This window comes from Cetorhinus maximus, chromosome 19 (genome assembly GCF_964194155.1).
Source record: "Cetorhinus maximus chromosome 19, sCetMax3.hap1.1, whole genome shotgun sequence".
Classification (NCBI taxonomy): Eukaryota; Metazoa; Chordata; class Chondrichthyes; order Lamniformes; family Cetorhinidae; genus Cetorhinus; species Cetorhinus maximus.
The window spans coordinates 63,145,011-63,166,995 of NC_135897.1; the positions used below are offsets into that span (position 1 = coordinate 63,145,011).

General features: G+C 41.9%; 1 protein-coding gene across 1 annotated transcript in view; it reads left to right on the forward strand.

Annotated features, from left to right (window-relative positions):
* Nucleotides 1-21,985, forward strand: part of mcf2l2 (MCF.2 cell line derived transforming sequence-like 2) — a 396,665-nt gene that overhangs the window by 130,419 nt on the left and 244,261 nt on the right. The window contains exon 4 of the mRNA XM_078563948.1: nucleotides 17,794-17,908. Within this exon, the coding sequence (XP_078420074.1) occupies nucleotides 17,794-17,908 (115 nt within the window). The remainder of the gene's footprint in view (nucleotides 1-17,793; nucleotides 17,909-21,985) is intronic.

Consider the following 21,985-nt stretch of genomic DNA (forward strand, 5'->3'; position numbering starts at 1 on the left):
AAATGTCTCACGACTCCAGTACACAACCCCTACACCTCCATCATCCCTGTCTTCCTGTTCTTCCATCTCTTGCTCACCACTACTACCTGGCCAGGTGACAGTTCTGGTTATCTGGAAGGAAAAGGGCACAAGATTGTGATGCAGGGAGGGGAGAGGGGAATGCAAGAGGAACATGCTTACAGCGTTTGCAGCTTGTAAAGCAGAAAAGATTGTGGGATGAGGGGGTGTTGGATGTGAGAAGGAGGATTAGGTATGAGGATACCGTCGCTCCGATGAAGATAACCACTGTATCTTCCACTGGAGTAATGACGTTCAGCCATGCCTGCCCCCCAACACCCTGCACCCCACCCCACTCCCACCGGTCCAATTGGTTAGGTTCTGCTGTCTCTGGTCATGCACCACCATGTACTGCAAGAGAGAGGAAGTGTGCCAGTGAGTGTGATACAATCTGTTTGTATGATGTAGCTATCATGCTTGAATAGCTGGCAGTGTGTACAAGCTCTGAGCCTTGCAGCAGTGCTACATTTGTGAGGGTGATGAAGCTATGAAGTTAGCTATGGGTCATGATTGATAGAGATTGGTGATAGAGGTATGGTACATTGAGTGAGGCTAGTGGTGCAATTGGTAGGATATGGCACTTGAAGATACATTGACTGACCTTGTCCACTCGTGCGAGGGCGTTGATCTTTTTGCAGTACTGCACCAGGTCTTCTGAGCCAGATTCCTGGAATCGACTTCCACTGCTACCTGATCCCACTGTTTTTGCAGAGTTTGTTTGGAGGGCCTCCTGGATTGCTGTGGTTGATGGCACCAGCCTCTTCACCAGCTCTTGCACCAAGGTTTCCCAATGAGAGTTGGAGATATTTGGAGGCCACTTTATGACATGTTGTGTCATTCTTGTGTCTTTTCCAGGTCAGAATCAGTTGTATAATGAGTTCAAGCACTTGCTCCAGCCACAATGCAGCTCCCCTTTAAGAGGTGGAAGCTGGCTTTAAGTCAACAGGCTAACTTTAAATCATGCTAGCCCCTCATGATTTGTATGCCCTGCTCTGGTGTGCAGTTACTCCACAGTGCATTTCGCGTAGCTGCATGCCACAATCGTTTAAATTAGAAGGCACTATGTGTGCTCCCTGCATCTGAAGCACCTATTTTTGGGCCCTATTTAATTTCACAGCCCACATATTTAGTTCACTTAGCCTTTCTATCTGACACCAGTCATCAGTTTTGTTGATCATCTTTGTACTGCCCCTAGGTCTTGGAATTGGTCAAAATTGGTTACGAGCATTTTTAATTGTACTACCGTTTACATTTTACTAATTGAGATGAACAAACTATCTACTTAAGAGTTTTCAAATTGCACACCAATATTGAAAGGCTGGTTATAAATGCTTTTCGTTTGTATTTGGGCAGCATACATAGAGGTCCCAACATCAACAAAAAAGTATATTTCATTGTTGTCACTACTGGATTAGAACATAAGACCATAACCAATAGGAGTAAGAGTAGGCTGTAGGGCCCCTCGAACCAGCTCTGTTAATTTGCTGAAGTTATACATCAACTTCACTTTCTCACCCCATCCCCATGCCCCTTGATTCTCTTAATGCCTAAAAATCAAGTGATCTCAATCTTGAATATACTCATTGACTGAGCAAACAAAACCCACTGCTGTAGAGAATTGCAAAGATTCACAACCCTTTGAGTGAAGACCTCCTCATCTACATGGCTGATGCCTCACCTTGACATTTGGCCCCTAGTTCTAGACTCTTCCAGCAGAGGAAACAGCCTCACAGTATCTGTTAAAACCTCTTAAGAATTTTATATGTTTCAATGAGATCACTTCTCATTTTTCTAAACTTCAGAGAATATACATCCATTCTATTGAATTTCTCATGGGGGCAGTGCTCTCATCCCAGGAATCAAACTAGTTGCACCCCCTCTAGGGCAAGTATATCCTTCCTTGGTTAGGAAACCAATACTATACAAAGCGCTCCAGGTGTAGTCTCACCTAAGCCTCATATAATTGCAGCGAGACTTCCTTATTCTCAACTCTAATCCTCATGCAATAAAGGCTAACATACCATTAGCCATCCTAATTGCCTGTTATGCCTACTTGTTAACTTCGTGATTTGTGTACAGAACACTCAAATCCTGCTGCATTCCAACATTTACTATTCCTCAACTTCTTTAAAAAATCTGCCTTTACACTCTCTCTGTCAAAAAGGATCACTCCACACTTCCCCACATTATACCCGATCTGTCACCTTCTTGCCCAATCCAAACTGTGTCTCTTCTTCTTAGGCACTCCCTCAGGATCAAGGATGGCTTTTTTCGACTCTGGATGAGTTCTGAGATGGTGATAAGTCCAATGTATGATTTGTAGACTCTGCCACATGCGGGGCAGGTGGTTGCTTGAAGGGTTGGGTAGATGAGTTGTTTGGAGGTTTTTATGCTCCCTCTAATGCCTCAACTTTGCTTTTGCATGTTCTTATCAAAGCCTATTGATGTGCTCAGTGTCTTCCCAGACGGGCCTTCTCCACTCTGGTTGTTCACAAGCCCAGGATTCCCATGAGTCAACCTCTTCAGGGCTGCTTTGAGGATTCCCCTAAAGTGTTTCCGCTGTCCTCCTGGGAGTCTCCTGCCACGACTGAGTAGAGCAGATATTTCGGGTGTCTGGAGTCAGGCATGCGAACTATATGTCCCGCATAGAGCAGCTGGTCTAAATCCCACTGCAAACTCTTTGGCTCCTCCTCACAGCTTACTTTCCCACCCAACTTTGTATTGTCAGCAAGTTAATAATTGCAGTTGGGGCTGTCTCAGCATCTGTTCAAAATACAAACTTGATTTGCATTTATGTGGTGCATTTTACATAGAAAAACCTCAGGGCATTCAAAGGCATGACAAAAAAATGGATTCTAAATATGAGTCAAAGGAAATATTAGGAAGGGTGACCACATGGTTGATCAAAGGGGGTTGTGCTAAGGAGCAAGTGGCACTGGATCCAGCAAAAATGGGATGCAATTAAAGCAAAGTCTTGGAACCACTTGTGGGGAAACTGGGAAAACTTCCGATTTCCAATAATATTATTCCGTCTTTGTTCAGGAGAGTTTTATATGCGGGTTGGAGATTGGGAGTAGAAAGCTTTAGGGAGTCTAGGCAGCTTGTTTTGAAGTGAAAGGGAGATAGTTTGCACAAGAAGTCGGTGTCTGAGGAATGAGGCATTTGGGGGATGGGTGCCACTCCAGGAGGTTACCTAGAGAGAGAGAGAGAGAGGTCAGGCCATTCAAGAATTTAAACACAGGAGGGATCTTTTTAAATCTGAGGTGTGGTGGAACAGGGAGTCGAAGTAGGCCTCTGAGGATAGAAGTGATGGGTGAGTGGGGCTTTGTGAGGCATAGAATATGTGCAGCAGAGTTTTGGATAAGCTGAAGCATATGGTAGGGAGAGGATAAAGCATGGATGCCAGTCAGGAGACAATTAGATTAGTTGAGCTTTGTGGGTGGCAAAGGCATTCCTGTTTTTCTGCAGCTGATGAGCTGAGGTAGGGATACAGGCGAGTAAAGTTGTGGAGATGGAAATAAGCAGGCATTCTAATGGAGAATATATGAGGTCAGGAGTTTAGCTTGGGGTCAAATAGGATAATAAGTTTGGGTTCCGCCAGGGCCACTCAACCTCTGACTTCATTACATCCTTGGTCCAAATATGGAGAAAAGAGCTGAATTCAAGAGGGGATGTGAAAGTGATTGCTCTGGATGTCAAGGCAGCATTTGACCGAGTGTGGCACCAAGGAGCCCAGCAAAATTGAAGTCAATGGGAATCAGGGAGAAAATTCTCCACTGGTTAGCTAGCACAATGGAAAATGGTTGCGGTTGTTGGAGGCCAATCCTCTCAGTCACATCCCCCAAATGCCTCATTCCTCAGACACCGACCTCTTGTGCAAACTATCTCCCTTTCACTTCAAAACAAGCTGCCTAGACTCCCTAAAGCTTTCCACTCTCAGAACATTGGTGCAGGAGGACCTTCCTTCCATCATAAGGTCAGAAGTGGGGATGTTTGATTGTACAACATTCAGTATCATTTGCAACTCCCCAGATACTGAAATAATCGGTGCCAATATGCAGGAAGATATGAACAACATTCAGACTTGGATCAATGAGTGGCAAGTAACATTCACGACACATAAGTGCCAGGCAATGACCATCTCCAACCATCTTCTCTTGATGTTCAGTGGCACTAATATCACTGAATCCCGCACTATTAACATGCTGGGGTGTTAGCATTGATCAGGAACTGAACTGGACTAGCCATATAAATACTGTGGCTACAAGAGAAGGTCAGAGGCTAGGAATCCTGCAGCAAGTAACTCACCTCCTGACTCCCCAAAGCCTGTCCACTATCTACAATGCACAAATCAGGAGTGTGATGGAATACTCTCCACTTGCCTGGATGGGTGCAGCTCCAACAACACTCAAGATGCTTGACACTATCCAGGACAAAGCAGACCACTTATTAGGCACCTCATTCACCAACTTACACATTCACTCCCTCCACCACCAATGCACAGTGGCAATAGTTTGTACCATGTACAAGGTGCACTGCAGCAACTCACCAAGGCTCCTTTGAGAGCAGCTTCCAAACCAGCAACCTCTACCAACTAGAAGGATAAGGACTGTAGATGCTTGGGAACATCACCGCCTGCAAGTTCCCCTTCAATTCACACACCATCCTGAGTTGGAACTACATCATAGTTCCTTCACTGTTGGGGGATCAAAACCTTGGAACTCTCTTCCCAGCAGCATTGTGGGTGCCCCAGTCCCAGGTGGACTGCAGCAGCTCAAGAAGGCGGCTCACCATCACCTTTTCAAAGGCCATTAGGGGTGGGCAATAAATGCTGACCTTCCCAGTGACACCCACATCCCATGGAAGAATAAAAAAATTGAGATTGCGAACAGTCTGGATCATTGTGGGAATTCTGGTAGCTGACTTTCCTTTTTATTCTTTTTGAACTTATCTCTCCAGCTTCTGTAGTCTGTCCAAATGCAATAGAGAACATTTAAAACCAATACAATTTGACAGAGATCGTTGGGGACCTATTTTCAAAAGAGGGACAAAAATAAACAAAAGGAAATTTCAAACTTCACATCGGTCAGAACATAATGCCACATAGAGACAGATTTCCAAGAAGAATGTACTGACTACAATTTAGCAATTCTGTACTTTAATCAGATAAATAGGGCTGGTTATGTTTTGCTGCAGTAGTTGGGCCAGTTTGTGAGCACTGTGCCTGCCTGATCCCTGCAACAAGAGACATGAACCAGCTTGGTGGTCAGCCGTATTAGTTCGGTGACTGGTTAGCTGTGAGTGTTTCTCTGAGGTGGGACATTGAGTGGCTCCTGCACCAAGCTGGCTGACAACAGAGACCTGGAGGGGGAGTGGATTGTGTGTTGGGGGGTTGGTAGGGCAGTTCATGGTCATGGAGGGTACTGAAACTTTCTAAACAAAGTATCAAATAATATATGCAAAATAACCCCACACCCAAAATAGATGAGTACCTAGGACTAATATGCAATCCCCATCTCAAACTGCTTAGTTATCCATTGCACTAATGTGATGCGCTTTGTGAAGTGGAATAGGGGAAGTAAGATATTTGCCATTGTGAAAGTAGATATTGAAATTTTGGAAGCCAATCATTTTGTTTATTCTCGTACATTGTGTCATATTATGGAATGATAAGACTTGGGTTCTTGCCAATGATCTACCAGGTGTCGAGTTCCACATCTTCATTGTGTCACCTGGGTTTTAAATGGTTGGGGAAGGAAGAAAATTTTAAATTATTTAAAGTAGTCACAAATGCAATGGAGGAACCAAAAATCTAATTTTGAAACTTAGCCAACCTCCCCACGTTTGTCAACCTTTAAAATACATTACATCTCTGAGATGTTTTGAATTCATGGGATTGGGATTGCATGGGAAGAGTGGGAAGGAGGAAATGGCATCAGAAGGATGGCTTGGAAAGGATGGAATGGCTAGGGATGGGGGTGCCATGAGAAAAAATGGCATAAGGGGTGGATGCAATGGTGGAATATTAATTTGACGGCATGTGATTTGCAAGTCTCTATTAGTTCTGTAATAATCTTTCCATAAGTTTTGAAGTACAAATTACAAAGACTAATTAAACGCAAAGTAAATCATCATGAATGAAATGAATTCTTGTATTGTGATTCTGTTTTTATTATTTAGTCTCATTTTATAAACTTGTGTAACCTGTTTGCTCCAGAACCCCATTTTTTCTTGTCAAAATGTGTAGAAAGTGTTTCCATTATCATCCGTGGAATTTTTTCTACAGATATGCTTTAGTGAATGTTGCAACTTTTTTTGTAGTTTTGAATGTCGTATTATTTTACAGTAGCTGTCATCTCTACAGATGGGGTTGTTCATGGCTTAGAAAATACCACCAGAGCGGACAAGTTTTAGGACCCAAGTGTTGCTAGTCATCAAAAAAAAATATCAGGAATAGGCAATCTGTAATTTGAATTGCTTCAAGAATAACGACTTTCTCTATATCTTTTGACTGATTGCCGGTTTCTGATTTGTGTATTACTTTGAACTCTGAACCTTTCCCAAACATGAGCAGTCGCTGTGGATGAAATTATTCCTTAGATAAATGTGAACAAATGACCATTAAGGTTGCAATGAAAAAACTGCTCAGTGGCAGCCAGGGCACCAGTTATACCATGGACCATCTCAAATGATACTCTAATAAATCTTAAAATTGGGTTGGTTCTACTTTCCCTGTTTCAGAAGCTTACCAAACAATTTCCTATATTCACCCTTTGTCGATTTAATTGTTTCAAAAGCAAGGAGCCATTGGACTGGGTTTTACTCTGAGCGGTAGGCAAACAATTTGGGCCTATCATTACACTTGCACTTGCCCACAGGCTTCCTATGGAATTTTGCACTGGGACTTACTGTAAATTGCAGAGGCATTTTGGCACAGTGCCCTTTGGAGGAAAGCTGGGGTCCGTGTGAACCGGGCAAGAAATATGAATCTCCTTAACCAACCAGTTGAAGAGCTGTTAATGAACAGTGCAAAGTCTGAACCAGGGAGTGTCAGTTAGAATATGGAATTCAGTGTCAAATCAGGTACAGAAAACATGTTAAAAGAGGAAAGATCTGACTATGAGAAAGTTAAACAAAAATGACAGAAAGAAGAGGTAAAAAATGTTCCATTTACATTTCTTTTATTTTCTAAATCTCCGACATTAAATAAAATCTGAATGAATCAGACACCACACTGGTAAAAGTTAATTTTCAGTGCCAGAGAGGTTGTTTGGTAGTAGTTAAGACTTATCATACCATTAAATGAATACTTATTATATGAGGTAAGTACAGCAACCTCATGCTGCTCAATGTATTTGAGTGGTGAGTCAGGTGATGAGATACCATTATATTGTTGCTTTTGAAGGAACAGGGCATCTCAGGCAGCAATATCCAGCCGTCTGTGTTTAACTTGGTATGCAGTTGTGAAACTTTGCTGTCCAATTTCCACATACATAGTGGTGGGTACAGTTAGCCTACAGCAAAGTTTAGCGCAGTATCTTTATAATATGATATTTAAGTTACCTTGAAAGGAGCAACAATCAAGATGGAAAAATGGAAAATATATTTTATGACAGACAGAGGAAAAGGAACAATAAGAAAATATACTAATATTATCAGATCTTCAAATTGTCGATATTGGTGAAAAATGATTTCTACTACATGGGGCCACAAGGGGGCAGCAGACTCACACTCCCTAGAAATTTATCTCAACATAAGAAATGTAATATACTTAGCATACAATCAGCACATTTATTACAAGCAGTTTTCCATCACTTGTAGATATACAGTAGTGCATTATTCATTATATTGCATCCACTAGATGATCCTTCTCTATGGCTGATATAATCCTAACTCCTTTCTATCTTACAGGCTGTGATGTGGGTGAGCTTGTATGGATTCAATACCAGAGTAAATGTCAAATTGGAAAACAATAAAACCAGCAAAAGAATGTTGCTGTGGGGTTGCTGGTAGTGATGTAGTTGTAATGTGACATTTAGTGCAGATTCTGCTGTTAATCTTTGCTGCTTGTTGCAGGCAACACAGGATATCTCACTTTTGTACAACAACAACTTGTACTTATAAAGTGCCTTTAATGTAATACAACAATCCATGGTGCTTCAAAGGAGCATTATAAAGCAATATTTGACAACAAGCCATATAAGGTAATATGAGGGCAGATGGCCAAAAACTTGGCCAAAGAGGTAGTTTTAAGAAGCATCCTAAAGGAAAAAAAGCGAGGCAGAGAGGTTTAGGGAAGGAATTCCTGAGTTTAAAGTCTAGACAGATCAAGGCACAGCCATCAATGCTGGAGTGATTAAAATTGGTCATGCTTCAAGTTCAGAACTAGATAAGCCCATATGGAGGGCTGGAGGAGATTATAGAGATAAGGTGAGATAAGGCAGTGAGGGATTTGACGGCAAGGATGAGAATTTTAAAACCGAAGCATCATTTAAACCAGGAGCCAGAGCAGGTTTGCAAGCTCAGGGGTGATGGGTGAATGGAACGGTGTGAGTAAGGACACAGGCAGCAGAGTTTTGGATGGCCTCAGGTTTACAGATGTGGGGGAAAGTGGGAGGCCAGCCAGGAGTGTGTTGTCGTGATCATGTCATGGATGTGGGTCAGCAGCAGATGAGCTGAGGAAGGGGCAGAGACCAGTATCGTTATGGAGGTGGAAAAAGGTGATCTTAGTGCTGACGCTGATATGGAGTCTGAAGCTCATCTTGGGGGAAAATATGACACTAAGTTGCAAACAGTTCAGCCTCAGACAGTTGCCTAGGGGAGGGATGGAGTCAGTAATCAGAGAGTGGAATTTGTAGTGGGGTCAAAGACAATGGATTTAATTTGAGGGAGTTTCTGCTCATCCAGTATTAGATATTAGACGAGCAGTCTGATAATTTAGCAACAGTAGAGGAGCCACGAGTGGTAGTGGTGAGGCAGAGTTGGGTGTTGTCAATGAAAATGTGAAAACTAACACTGTGTTTTCAGATGATGTCACCAAAGGACAGCAGATAGATGAGAAATAGAAGGCAGCCAAGGATAAATCATTGGTGATGGTGTGGGAGAGGGAAGACAAGCCATTGCAAGTAATGCAACTAGATACATAAGAATGGAACCAGGCAAGTGCAGGCCCACCTAGCTGGACAATGGCCAAGTGGCATTGGAGGAGGATGATGTGGTCAACCATATCAAAGGCTGAAGACACATTGAGAAGGATGAGGAGGGATAGTTTACCTTTGTCACTGTCACAAAGTTGTTGCTTTTGCTGTTGTTGTGTTCACATTACTTTGGCACTCTTGGCCTTTTCAATGATAGATGTAGGATTGGAGATACTGTCAAAATAAGGTGGATGTGCAGCCTTAGGGCTTCCTGTAAATAGTAGCTTCTGCAGCCACAGTTCACTTGTGGTGGAGGTGTTGGATACTCTGTCTAGTGTCCATTTTCACATTTTCACTGACAACACCCAACTCTGCCTCACCACTACCAATTGTGACTCCTCTACTGTTGCTAAATTATCAGACTGCTATCTAATATCTAATACTGGATGAACAGAAACTCCCTCAAATTAAATCCATTGTCTTTGACCCCACTACAAATTCCACTCTTTGATTACTGGCTCCATCCCTCTCCTAGGCAACTGTCTGAGGCTGAACTGTTTGCAACTTAGTGTCATATTTTTCCCCAAGATGAGCTTCAGACTCCATATCAGCGTCAGCACTAAGATCACATTTTATCACCCCTCCAGGTGAGTGGTGAGTATTCATTACACTCCTGACTTGTACTTTGTAGCTAGTGAAGAGGCTATAAAGGGTCAAGTGAATGAGCCACTTGTCACAGAGATCCTATGTCCTGCCCTTATAACTACAGTGTTGATATGGCTGGTCCAATTTAGCAACTAGCCAATGGCTATGGTCAAGATGTTGAAAGTAAAGCACAGCTGAAGGTGAGAGGGAGAATGTTTGGCTTTTTTCTTTTTGGAGACAATCATTACACTAATATAGCAGTAACAAACTTGGCACTTGTTAGGCCAAGGCTAGATTTTTTCCAGGTTTTGTGCTGTAAATTGACATTTGCTGCTTCCCTACCCAGAGGAGTTATGTTAAACCTCCGTTCCATGGCTTACTACATTCTCTTTCTCTAGCAGTCCCTTAAAATGAGGAGGATGCTTGCTACGGAATACTGCAAGTATCCTCCTCGCTGGCTAGAGCTCACAAGTGGAGTCTTTTAACATAGGGAGGCTGTTGCTCTGCAGCTACCACACGGTTCGGACTGACCAGGCGACTTTCCGGCTCTTACTGCCTGTCATAGGTATTTTGGAAGGATTTACAGGTTGATGACCAGCCTGTTTGGCCGCATTATGATGGCACCTTCCGTGGCCATCAAATCCTGGGTAGGACTTGAACCTGGAGCTTCTTGCTCAGAGTCAAGGATGCTATGCACTGCAGCACAAGACCACCTGTTCATGCTAATAATCATGTTTAGTTTTGTTCATGTTTATCCAAAGTCAATTTGACCTCCCGACCATTTACATACTGTGAACCAAGGCAGGTACTATCAGATTACTGCATGTATTACAGGCAGGTATTACATTTCAGTGAGACCGGATAGCAGGTTTGAAATAACCTGTTACATCAGGCTTATTTTAATTTGTGTGATTTAAAAATAGCTTGAAGATGGTATCAGAAGTTGGAATGAATTTTTTGCAGTGTGTAGTTGGTGGATTTTTCATGAATTGGCAGCTATTACAGCACCCATACAGTTTTCTCCAAGCAAAGTAAGGTAGAAAATTCTTTAACCATCTGGATGTATGTTGGAAATGAATCCTGGCTTTGGGAGGTTTACCTTCACTGACAGAAATTGAACAGCTCAGGATAGTAAAAATAGAAGTTTGAGTTTGAAAGCCAAAGTATTAGCTACATGGATCGGAATATGGATATGTTCTTGCCTCCCTTCCCCCACCCCCAGGAGGCATATCATAATGCAATATTAACCTTCTTTTCATCTGCTGCACCTTATATTTGCTTTTTAAAAACAGATGAACAAAATTAAGTTTTTAATAATTTAAGACCTATGTCCCCATTACCTGAAGAAAAAACTCTGCACCAGTAAATATTTGAATGATTTGCTAAAAATTCAATTGGATCAAATTTTAACTGATCTGATGTTTCTGATTTGATATCCTGACCAATATTCTATTCTTTAAATTTGAGGGTATTAATTGGAACTCCTAAAACTATTATAATGTCAGAAAACCTAGGGCTATGGGGAGAAGGAGGGGCAGTGGGATTAGTTTGGATTGATACAAGGCTATATGGAGAGATGTAGGGGCAGTGGGAATATTTTGGGATTGATACAAGGCTGTATGGAGAGGGTAGGACAGTGGGATTAGGCGAGGGAGTGAGACTGAGTGAATTTCTCTTGCAGAGAGCTGGCACAGACCCGACAGGCCTAATGGCTGCCTCCTGTGGTGAAACCTTCCTCTGATTCTATTCTTAGATTCTACCCTGTCAAATCCTTCAGTCAACTAAAACACGTCAAATAGATACCCCTTAACCTTTTTCACTTAAGGGAATACAAGCATAGCCTATGTAACCTGTTGGCATAATTTAACCATTTAACTCCAGTATTATTTTGGTGAAAAGTGTCCCTGCTTGTCCAAAGCTAAATCAGAAGATTGGAAGAAGCATAAGAAATAGGAGCAAAAGTACAGCCCATTGAACCTGCTCCATCATTCAATATGATCATGGCTGTTCTTCGGTTTCAACTCCACTTTGCACCCACTCCCTTGATTCCCTGAGAGACCAAAAATCTGTCCATCTCAGCCTTAAATATATTCGGTAATGGAGAATCCACAACCCTCTGGGGTAGAGAATTCGCAACCCTTTGAAGAAATTTCTCCTTGACTCGGCCCTAAATGATCGGCCCTTTATCCTGTGGCCGTTCCTGTCAAGCCCCTTCAGCACCTTGTACGTTTCATTGACACCAACTCTCGTTCTTCTGAACTCCGGAGAATATAGACCCATTTTACTCAGCCTACTAAAGTACTAAGTCTAACATAATCACTCCAAGATGCTCTTGAGCTTCCCTCCCATAACAAGTGCACCAATAAGATGACTCTGGAAATGACTAGAGGCTGAAACAGCAGGTTTCCATGAGAAGGAATTGAAAATAGGTCATAGCTATTCTGAGATAGACTAATTCATTCAGGGCCAAAGCAGGAAATGGCACTGATATAATCAACATGCCAAAAAAAAACAGATGTGTAGGACTGGAATAAAGAATGTTCCACATGTTCCTTGTAAAGGTATGCTTAATTAGGATCCATATGGGTTCCCATAGCAATATTTGTTATTAGGAGTAAGTGAGAAGCAGCAAAATCAACTTTCATTTTAACCAACAAATCTCCAACTTCTTTCTGTTTCATTGACCTGAAATGGTAACTTTGTTTATCCCTACACAGACACTGACAAATCTCCTGAGTATCTAGAGCTTTTCCATTTTTACTTTCAATCCTCTCCTCATCTGATATGCACACATCCAGCAGAAGTTGGAGTACGGAGAGACAGATTCAGGATAACCACAAAATGCCTTTTACTTTGGTACAATTGACAAGTGATCTAGCTGATCAGGTTACTGTCACATTTTTACAATTTTCAAAACAATTTTCTAGTGATAGCTACCACCAGGTAAAACAGTTTCCCCTGGCTATAATGGTTTTACCACACCGTTGGGCAGATCTTGAAATCAGTTACCACTAGAGTAAAATCACAAAAACAGGCAAAAATTGAGATAGTGTCCACACTGCAAAATCTAGGCTAATATTTTCAATTGTGTGAAAACATTGAGACAAAATTTTCAATTTGTATCCCATCATTATGATATTCATCCTTCCATTTTTTGAATTTTTCTGACAAGGTGCTGGCAGGATAGGTTGAATGGCTTCTGTTATGTTTTAATTATGGGTCGCTTTGCTCGTAAACCGTATGCACGCTTATCTGTTGGCAGGCAAGTCGATTACAATATACGGCAGATGCAGAGACCAATGTGAAATGAAGCACATACTATTTATTTACACAAACAACAGAGCATTAACACGTGTGCTTCTCCAACCAAACCCTACTCTAGACTAACATTTACATTGTAGCCTGTGCCTACACAGCTATTGTATCTTACAGTTACATGGTCAATCTGCTCACAGTCTCTTAAAGCTGTATTACACCTCAGATTACCACATCCCTCTCCCTTTACTTGAAAGTACATTTTACAATATATTAACTATTTACAGAAATGAACTATTTACAAATTCAGTCTCTCAGGAAGCTTTTGCAAACATGTTGACTGTCATAATTCTACAACTTTGAATGGTTTATCTGAGGCCTCCCTCTCAGGAGTTATCTGTCCACTAGGCTCCCCAGCAGGAACCTGCAAATTTGCCTCTTCGACTCTCTCAGGCTCAACGGGTCCTGCAGGTACTTCCAAAGCAAGAGGAGTTCCTTCTACTTGTGGTGTAGACTCCAACGGGAATGTTTGGCACACCTTTTCTTGTGGACCTGTTTCCCATTTCCTGAGGTGATCTATATGCCTCCTGATTATCCGATCTTCAAACGACATATGCACTGACTTCACCATGGGTCAATGTGGAGGTGGACCCAGGGCCTCCCTGGCCATTCCCAGGGATGCAGTGGAGCAGAAGGAGGCAATTTCTGCACCTGTTGGCACTGCATGCAGCTCTTGACCATGTTTTTGATTTCAGTGTCCATCCCTGGCCACCATAAGTAGCTGTGCGCCAACATTTTCATTCTGGCAATGCCGGGGTGAGTGCTATACAATTCAATCAATAATGGTTCTCTTCCTCTGAGAGGCACAATGACTCTTGCTCCCCACAGTAAGACGCCATCCTGACAGATGAGCTTGTATCTCCTGTTAAAGTTGGGCTTCATTTTGTCCGACTTTGGTTCGTTAGCCCATCCCTGCAAGACTTGTTCCCTGACATGAGGCAAAACTGGTCCATTCTCTGATCTGTTTGGCATTTACTGGTGATGAATCTGGAAAATTTAATAACAAGATAAGTTCTTGAGGGATGAGGACATACACATTGCTGTCCTTTAGGGGTAAGCGGCTCAGCGCGTCGGCATTGCCAATCTGGCTTCCCGGCCGGTGGATAAAAGTATATTCGTAAGCAGCTAGGATCAGTGCCCACCTTTGGATGCATGCCAAGGCGATTGGGGGTATTGCCTTATCTTCCCCAGACACGCCTAGTAGTGGCTTGCGGTCGGATACTATGGTGAAGTGGTGGCCATGGATGTATTGGTTAAATTTCTTAATGCCAACTACAATGGATAAGCCGCCTTTTTCTTTTTGTGAGTATCTTCGTTCTGCCTCACTGAGTGTTCTTGAAACATAGCCAGTGGGCCGTTTAGAGCCATCTGACATCTGGTGGGAGAGTACTGCCCCTACTCTGTGAGGGGATGCATCGCATGTTAAAATCAATGGTTTCTTTGGGTCGAAATGTACCAACAGGGCTGATGAATGTAGTAACTGCTTTACTGCCATAAAAGCCTGTTGTTGTGGGGCTTGCCAAGTCCACCTGTGGTTTTTCTTGAGTAACCCGTATAATGGAGCCAGTACTGTTGACAAATTTGGGAGAAAACGACCGTAGTAGTTAACCATTCCCAAGAAGGACTTGAGTTCTGTGGCATTTTTCGGTGCTGGCGCCTCATGAATAGCTCTCACCTTGCCTTCTACTGGGTGAAGGTCCAGCGAGTCAACCCTATCACCCAGATAATTCATTTCTTCTGCTTAGAAGATACATTTTTCTCTTTTCAAGCATACTCCGACTTATGAGAAATGCTTCAATACCTCTTCCAAGTTAGCCTTCATCAGTTAGTCCTGTTACTAGGACATCATCAAGAAAAGCCACCACATGGGGTAGATATTGGAGCAAATTTTCCATAGTCCTTTGGAAAATGGGACAAGCCGCTGAGCCTCCGAAAGGTAACCTGGTATATTGGGATAACCTGCTATGTGTGTTGATAGCCGCAAAATCCCAAGAGGCCTTTTCTAGTTCGACTTCTGGTAAGTGTGGCTCATGTTGAGTTTTGTATATACGGTTCCCCCTGCCAGCTTGGAGTACAATTCATCAATTTTGGTATAGGGTGCCTGTCATGTCTGGCTATTTTGTTAATGGTCAACTTGCAGTTCCCGCATATTCGCGGGAACCTTTCCAGCCTGTCTAATTCAATATCCACCTTTTTTCATAATGCACAAGGGACTGGCCCCACCTTCAAATATCTGGGGATTGCTTGGGGACCTTAGCTTGCAGTCCCTGAATCTTCCCAAGCTCTTCCCTGAATACAAGGGCATATTTTTGTAATAATTCTTGTAGGTCTTTCATTCTGAGTTGGAAAATTTCATACCACCCCAACTTTATTTCCTTAAGTCAGTTCCGACCAAATAGAGTTGGGGTCTCCCCTGCTACCACTATCAGGGGTAGGTTAGTAGACTGGCCTCCATATTGTACTGGAACCTTGCATATACCTTTCGCTCATATGTTTTTGCCAGTATATGTCTTTAGTTTGGCATCTGAGTTTTTCAGCTTTAGTGGGTGGCCTGCTCTGTTCCGATACTTAAACGTGTGTTCTCCTATGACTGTCGTGGATGCGCCTGTATCCACCTCCATTCAAAGGGGCTTTCTGTTGACTTCTACTGTCACGTGGATTGGCTCTGTTTTACTCGTTTTTAAATTGTGTAGGGAGTAAATATCTGACTTTTTCTTCTGGCTCCTGCATTATATAAATTTCACGACTTCTGCCTTTTTGTTTGAATTTTGTTCTCAATCTTTACAATATCGCATAATGTGTCCCTTGCGATGGCAGTAGAAGCACTTGGTTCTTTTAAACTGTCATTCGTTTGTAGGCTGTCTGGTTCCAATTCTGCTATTATGAATGTGGTTTTTATCCATTAAACCATTGCTTTTTGCTGGTCTGTTAACGGCGGCTGTTTCCCGCCTTTCCGCGGGGCCCTGTGCTTCCCGTGTCATTTCTAGCCAGCGCTTCTCTCCTGACGTGAAGAACGGTGCCATTTTGTGCCCCCCTGATCCCTTCTGAATCCCTGACTGCGCTTTCCATTGCGAGCGCCAACTCCAGCGCCTTGCTGAAATCCAAATTTGTTTCTGACAACAACCTTTCTTGAATGGCATCTTCGTTAATCCCACACACTAATCAGTCTCTTAGCATGTCATTAATCGACGTCCCGAGCTCAGTGCTCTGCCAGTTGTTTTAAGACCGCTACATAGCAAGCGACTGTCTCTCCAGGGGCACAATACCGCGAATTGAATTTAAAACCCTGCGTAGTTACCTAGGGTTTCCGTTGGAAATGGCCTTTCACTAGATTCACCAACTCAGCAAAGTTCTCAGAACCTGGGGTGTTGGGTGCCCATAGATTACGAATTAGGCTGTATGTTCTATTGCCACATGTCGATAAGAGGATCGCTCGCCTCTTCTCCTCCCCTGATATGTTGTTGGCCAAAAGGAAAAACGCAAGGCATTCAAGATAATGTGACCAGTCATCGGTGGTCTGATTAAAAGGTTTGGTGTGGCCAAATTGTGGCATATTGGAGGGCAATGGTTTTGACGACCACGTGAGGGTTTACAATTGCAATGTACTTAAAATCAGCCTGCAGGGCACAGCTAATTCAGTCCAGTTGAGTTTTCGTGGCTTTCCTTGGTGTCGTTGACTGGTGGTGTTTTGTCTCCTCACCAGTTGTTATGTCTTAACAATGGGTTGCCTTGCTCGGGAACCGGTTGCACGTTTATCTGTTGGCAGGTGAGTCGATTAGAATATCCGGTAGATGCAGAGACCTAATGAAATGAAGCACAGACTATTTATTTACACAAACAACAGAGCATTAACATGTGTGCTTCTCCAACCAGACCCTACCATAGACTAATATTTACATGGTAGCCCGCACTACACAGCTATTGGATCTTACAGTCACGTGGTCAATCTGCTCATGTTTTCTTAAAGGCATTTTACACCTCAGATTACCACAGCTTTCTTCTACTGCAGACTCCAAAGCTTCTACTTTGCTCCTTGCCTGTGCTGAAGGCTCACATTTGATACAGTTTTATAGCTGTCTGGTGTCATCTAGTATTTCATCTAGTTGATGTTCTTCATGGGTGAACCTAGAGAGTGAATGGCGCCAGGATGTTCGTCCATGGGGAACATGTCAAAGCTAAATCAAATCTTGCATTCTCAGAAAGCAGCCAGAAAAGAGAAATTTGAGAAGGAGCCCTGGCTAATTTCTTACTTCCAGTTCAGGGAGGCTGAGACCAATAGCAGTGATCCACCGAGGCTCCTGATGAGATTAGCTAATGTGATCGAGACTATAGACTGAATCTTGTATGCTCCTCATCTGTAGCAAAATACTGTATATACTAGAAATTTGAAGTAAAAGAGAAAATGCTGGGTTTGGTTAGCAGTTCAGGCAGATTTTCTTTTCAGATTTCTAGCATCAACAATATTTTGCTTTTGCACCTGATTGGCATGGTTCAATATTGTGTGGTAACATTTACCAGAGTCAGTGGGAGAATGTTAACAATTGTTTTTACTCTGTATTATTTTTAAATGTTATTACTATAAATCACCGCAGATTTTCTTTCCTTTAATTATCTTCTACATCAAATATTTTTAACACAGGGGGACGAAGCAGAGATGGTGCACCAATCATCACTTTTCCAGAACACACTGCCCCTGGGGATCTTTCTGATGAAGATTTTCTGAATGTTGTAACATATTTGACTAGCATTCCAAGGTGAGCTGTGCTGTTGCTGCTGTAAATAACATCTGCAAACTTTGTATTCTATACCACTTTAAATCATAGTACATATTTAATACATTTTTCATTAAACTATAAGTGCACTTAATTTATGGCTATGGTACTTGATTGTACAAGATCAGGGCTTTCAGTTTTGTAAGTTTATACCAAAGCAGGATTGAGAAACTACCCCTGGATAAATGTTCGCAGGACAATTTTTGAGAGAAATATTTGTATTTGTCATTTCCACATGCATTTGTTACAGTAATTCCACTGCCAAAACATCCAACTTAATGAAAAACATATCACTTATATCCTGTTTCCGCCTGTATTACTCACTTTCCTAACTCATTATTTAAATACTAAAACTTACAGCAATTTTGGAGCCAAAAAATGGACATAGTTGGAGCATTGGAATTTCTTAGCAAAACAGGCTGAGGTGCACTGCTGGATCTTCCCTCCCATCGGGGTGTTATGCGGGAGTGGGTGGGTTCCCGATCGACGCCACCGGTCAGGGGCGCCCCGCCATTTATGTGGGCGGGCCATTTAAGGCTCATCCAGCGTGACGTCTGCCAGGAAGCGCTATGCGCTCCCTGTGCGGGCAGGGGGAGATTCCCTGAGCCGGGAGTGTGCTCTTTCGCACATGCACGCGACAGAGCGCACAGATCTCCCTGAGGCAAGGTGCTGCCTCAGGGAGATCAGCTCGGGTTTGAAAGTTTCAATAAAGAAGGGGAAAAAAAATTACTGACATGTCCACTCATGCGCCACTGTCACATGAACTGGGACATGTCAGTTTCTTTTATTTAAACATATTTTATAAAAAATTTTAATACCCTCATGAAACCTCATCCCACCCATGGATAAGGTTTCATGTTTTTTCAGAAGCCCGTCTGGGCTCCTGGCCTGCCCACCAACCTTAAGGTTGGACGGGCAGGTCCATTTATCATGCTGATTGCTTTTTTAATGGCCTTAATAGGCCTTTGACATTTCGGCGGGCGTGCAGCCAACTTGGCTGCACGCCCGAATCTAAATGACGCTGGGACGCACGCCCGACATCACCCCGCGTCATTTCATGCGTTGGCGAGCAGGCCCCGCCCCCGCTCGCCGAACAGATGATTCTGCCCATAAATCAGAGGCAGTGCAAAGGCACTGCTAGCAGGAGGATGTAATTACAGTGTGAGAAGTTTATAAAAGTTTTCTTTATAGACATCAGTAGAGTATCCTGTGTCATTATAAATATAGGCATAGGGAGTTCTAGTGGAAACAGCTGATGCAAACGTATGAGAAAAACATGTCTACGGTTTTGGAGATAAGAATTGCACACGGTTCTAAAATTTGTTATAGATAATGCAATCTTTTATCAGGTATCTCTATATTTCTTTTATGTTTTATAATTCAGTTTTGAAGGAAAGAGAATTAACTTAAGTACTCTCACTAAAGCTATGAAACCCCAACTGCCTAAACATTACATTTTCATAACATTTTAATTTTTCAAATATAATTGAGCTTGAATGCCCAAAAGCTTTGAGCTTAATTTTCAAAACTTACATAAAGGTAGGGTGTTCCATGAAAGAGGCTTATACTGGTTGTGTTTATAGTTTTCACAATAACAGCTCCTGAAATTCAAGTGCTTACCTTTGTGATAATATAATGTGGAATGAAAATCTATCGACATCTCTTGGAATGACATTAAAGGAAACAATAAATAATAATATTTGGTTCTCCTACGGTGACTGAGTCACAATGCTGAATTCATTATTAATCTGAAAATATAGCTTGTGGACGTACCCTATGAGATGAAGAATAGAACTGTCCTCAACCTTTTGATTGTTTCAGTTAGCTACGATAACTTATTAAATTAAAAGTTATATTTTTTATAATGGAACTAATATGATGTATTTCAGCATTACATTCATACATTCTAATTGGTTACTTTAGGAATAATTTGTCCCTTTGAAGAGAAAGAATAATCTTCAGTGTTTCAAACAACAGGATTTTATTACTGAGCTCAGTCTATTTTCAATAGTAAGCCGACCCACAAGGTTAGAGGTGTTGCTATATCTGACTATGAATAATGAAATAAGTTGGGTAGGTGAACTAAACATAGGTGAAGTACATGGGAGTAGTAACCACAATATGATAGGGTTTAGATGCTGATTGTCCTCAATGCTAGATTACACATCAGTGAGCCCATGGAGCGTAGGTGCCATTTCATTGGATCTGCCTGCAGGCTACGTACAAATGCATGGGTTGCATGGCCTTAATGAATAGATGTGATTTGATATATTTGTTCACATGGAGGATAAACTCCAGCACAAACAGGTTTGAACTGAGTGGCTGTTTCTGTTAAGTAGCTTCTAAGAATCACAGAGTCACAGAATTGGTATGGTGCAGAAGGAGGCCATTTGGCCCATCGTGTCTGCACCCGCCCTCCAAGTAAGCAACTCACCTCACTCCATTCTCCTGCCTTCTCCCCATAACCCTGCACATTCTTCCTTTTCAGATAACAGTTTAATTCCCTTTTGAATGCTTCAATTGAACCTGCCTCCGCCATACACTCAGGGAGAGCATTCCACACCCTAACCACTCGCTGTGTGACAAAGTTTTTCCTCATATCACTATTGCTTCTTTTACTAATTACTTTAAGTATTGCATGCATTTATTAGAAAAACTGAGAAAGATCCTAAACTTATCACAATGAATTTTTACAGAGACTTGGCATTTTTAAATTGAAAGAAGCATTCAATGGAAGGGAGAAACTGCTAGATGAATGCAACTTGTCACCAGGTTTATCAATTTGGCAAGCAGTGCCAAAGAAATGGCATTACACCCTAGGGCAAGTTAGAAAAAGTTATACCACATGTTTGGTATTAGTGCAGTGTAATCTTTTGCACTGCATCGACACCACATATGTAGTTATTAAAAAAAAATGCCATTAACTTGGTGTGTTCAAGGGAGATGATCCCACGTTAGAGCACTGATGCACACACAACCATTAGGTTTTAAGGTATAAAAAGAAACTCGGGCAGCCCAATGCACCATCAGCTCAATTTCCATTGATAGGAAACAGCTGACTATCTATTAGTTCTTTTCTATTGCATATTCTCGAAGCTTCGTTCTAGCATCAGAAATTGCAGCAACAATTGCAGACTGATTAATGGTAGTCTATATGTGGTTTTCAGTACCAATAACTAGAACTTTGAATTTTCCCATTCAACAGCAATGAGAGTTATCAGTCTAACTGGATATTTCTGCTCATGTTGCTGTTTAAAATACAGAAAAAGCTACGCAATGGGAGAGTCAGCATCTGTAAAGAGAAAAATGGAGCTGACATCTAGATTTAAGATCCTTCCTCAGAACTGATGACTGAAGGATAATTAAGCCCCTTTATAAGGTAGAAGAAAGAGAAAAGTTAGAAAATGGGGATGGAGAGAACAAATCACAAACCAGAGGGAATGTTAAGGGATACTGCATAGCTTTTTTATCACTGAGGGAAAGAAAGTATAATTTGTATGGCATCACAATTCACAACAATATAACTGATAACCAAATTGGTATCTGAATTGAACCATTACTGCAGCAATTTAATTTCCCTCTAGGTTTTCCCCATTTAGTTATTTCTTTTAATTGCATTTTTGATCAGGAAATGATATCCCTGGAGCAGAGACCTTGAATTTGACAATACAATAAGATTCTAATAAATCAGCTGTTTTTTTAAACAGATCTAACTAAAATCAAAGGTTAAAGCCTTGCATCGAGATAGAAGTTGCCTTAATGATAGAAAGACTCCTTTCCCCACTTTCAAAATCTTTAATGGTCATATTAAACTTGAATTTAATCAATTACATTACCCACAACAAACCAGTTCATATGCTTTGTAGATGCTTATGTCTATGTCTCCTCTGGTTAAAATGGTTGCACTGTTCTTGTAGGTTTATCCCGGGATTCATTGGATTGTTACTCTGGAAGAGACTGTGCTGGAGGCAATGGTCCTTTGTTCAAAACATTTATTTACATGCTAACTATTTACAAAGGTTAAATAAGACCAAGACATAGCTGGAGATACTTCCTGAG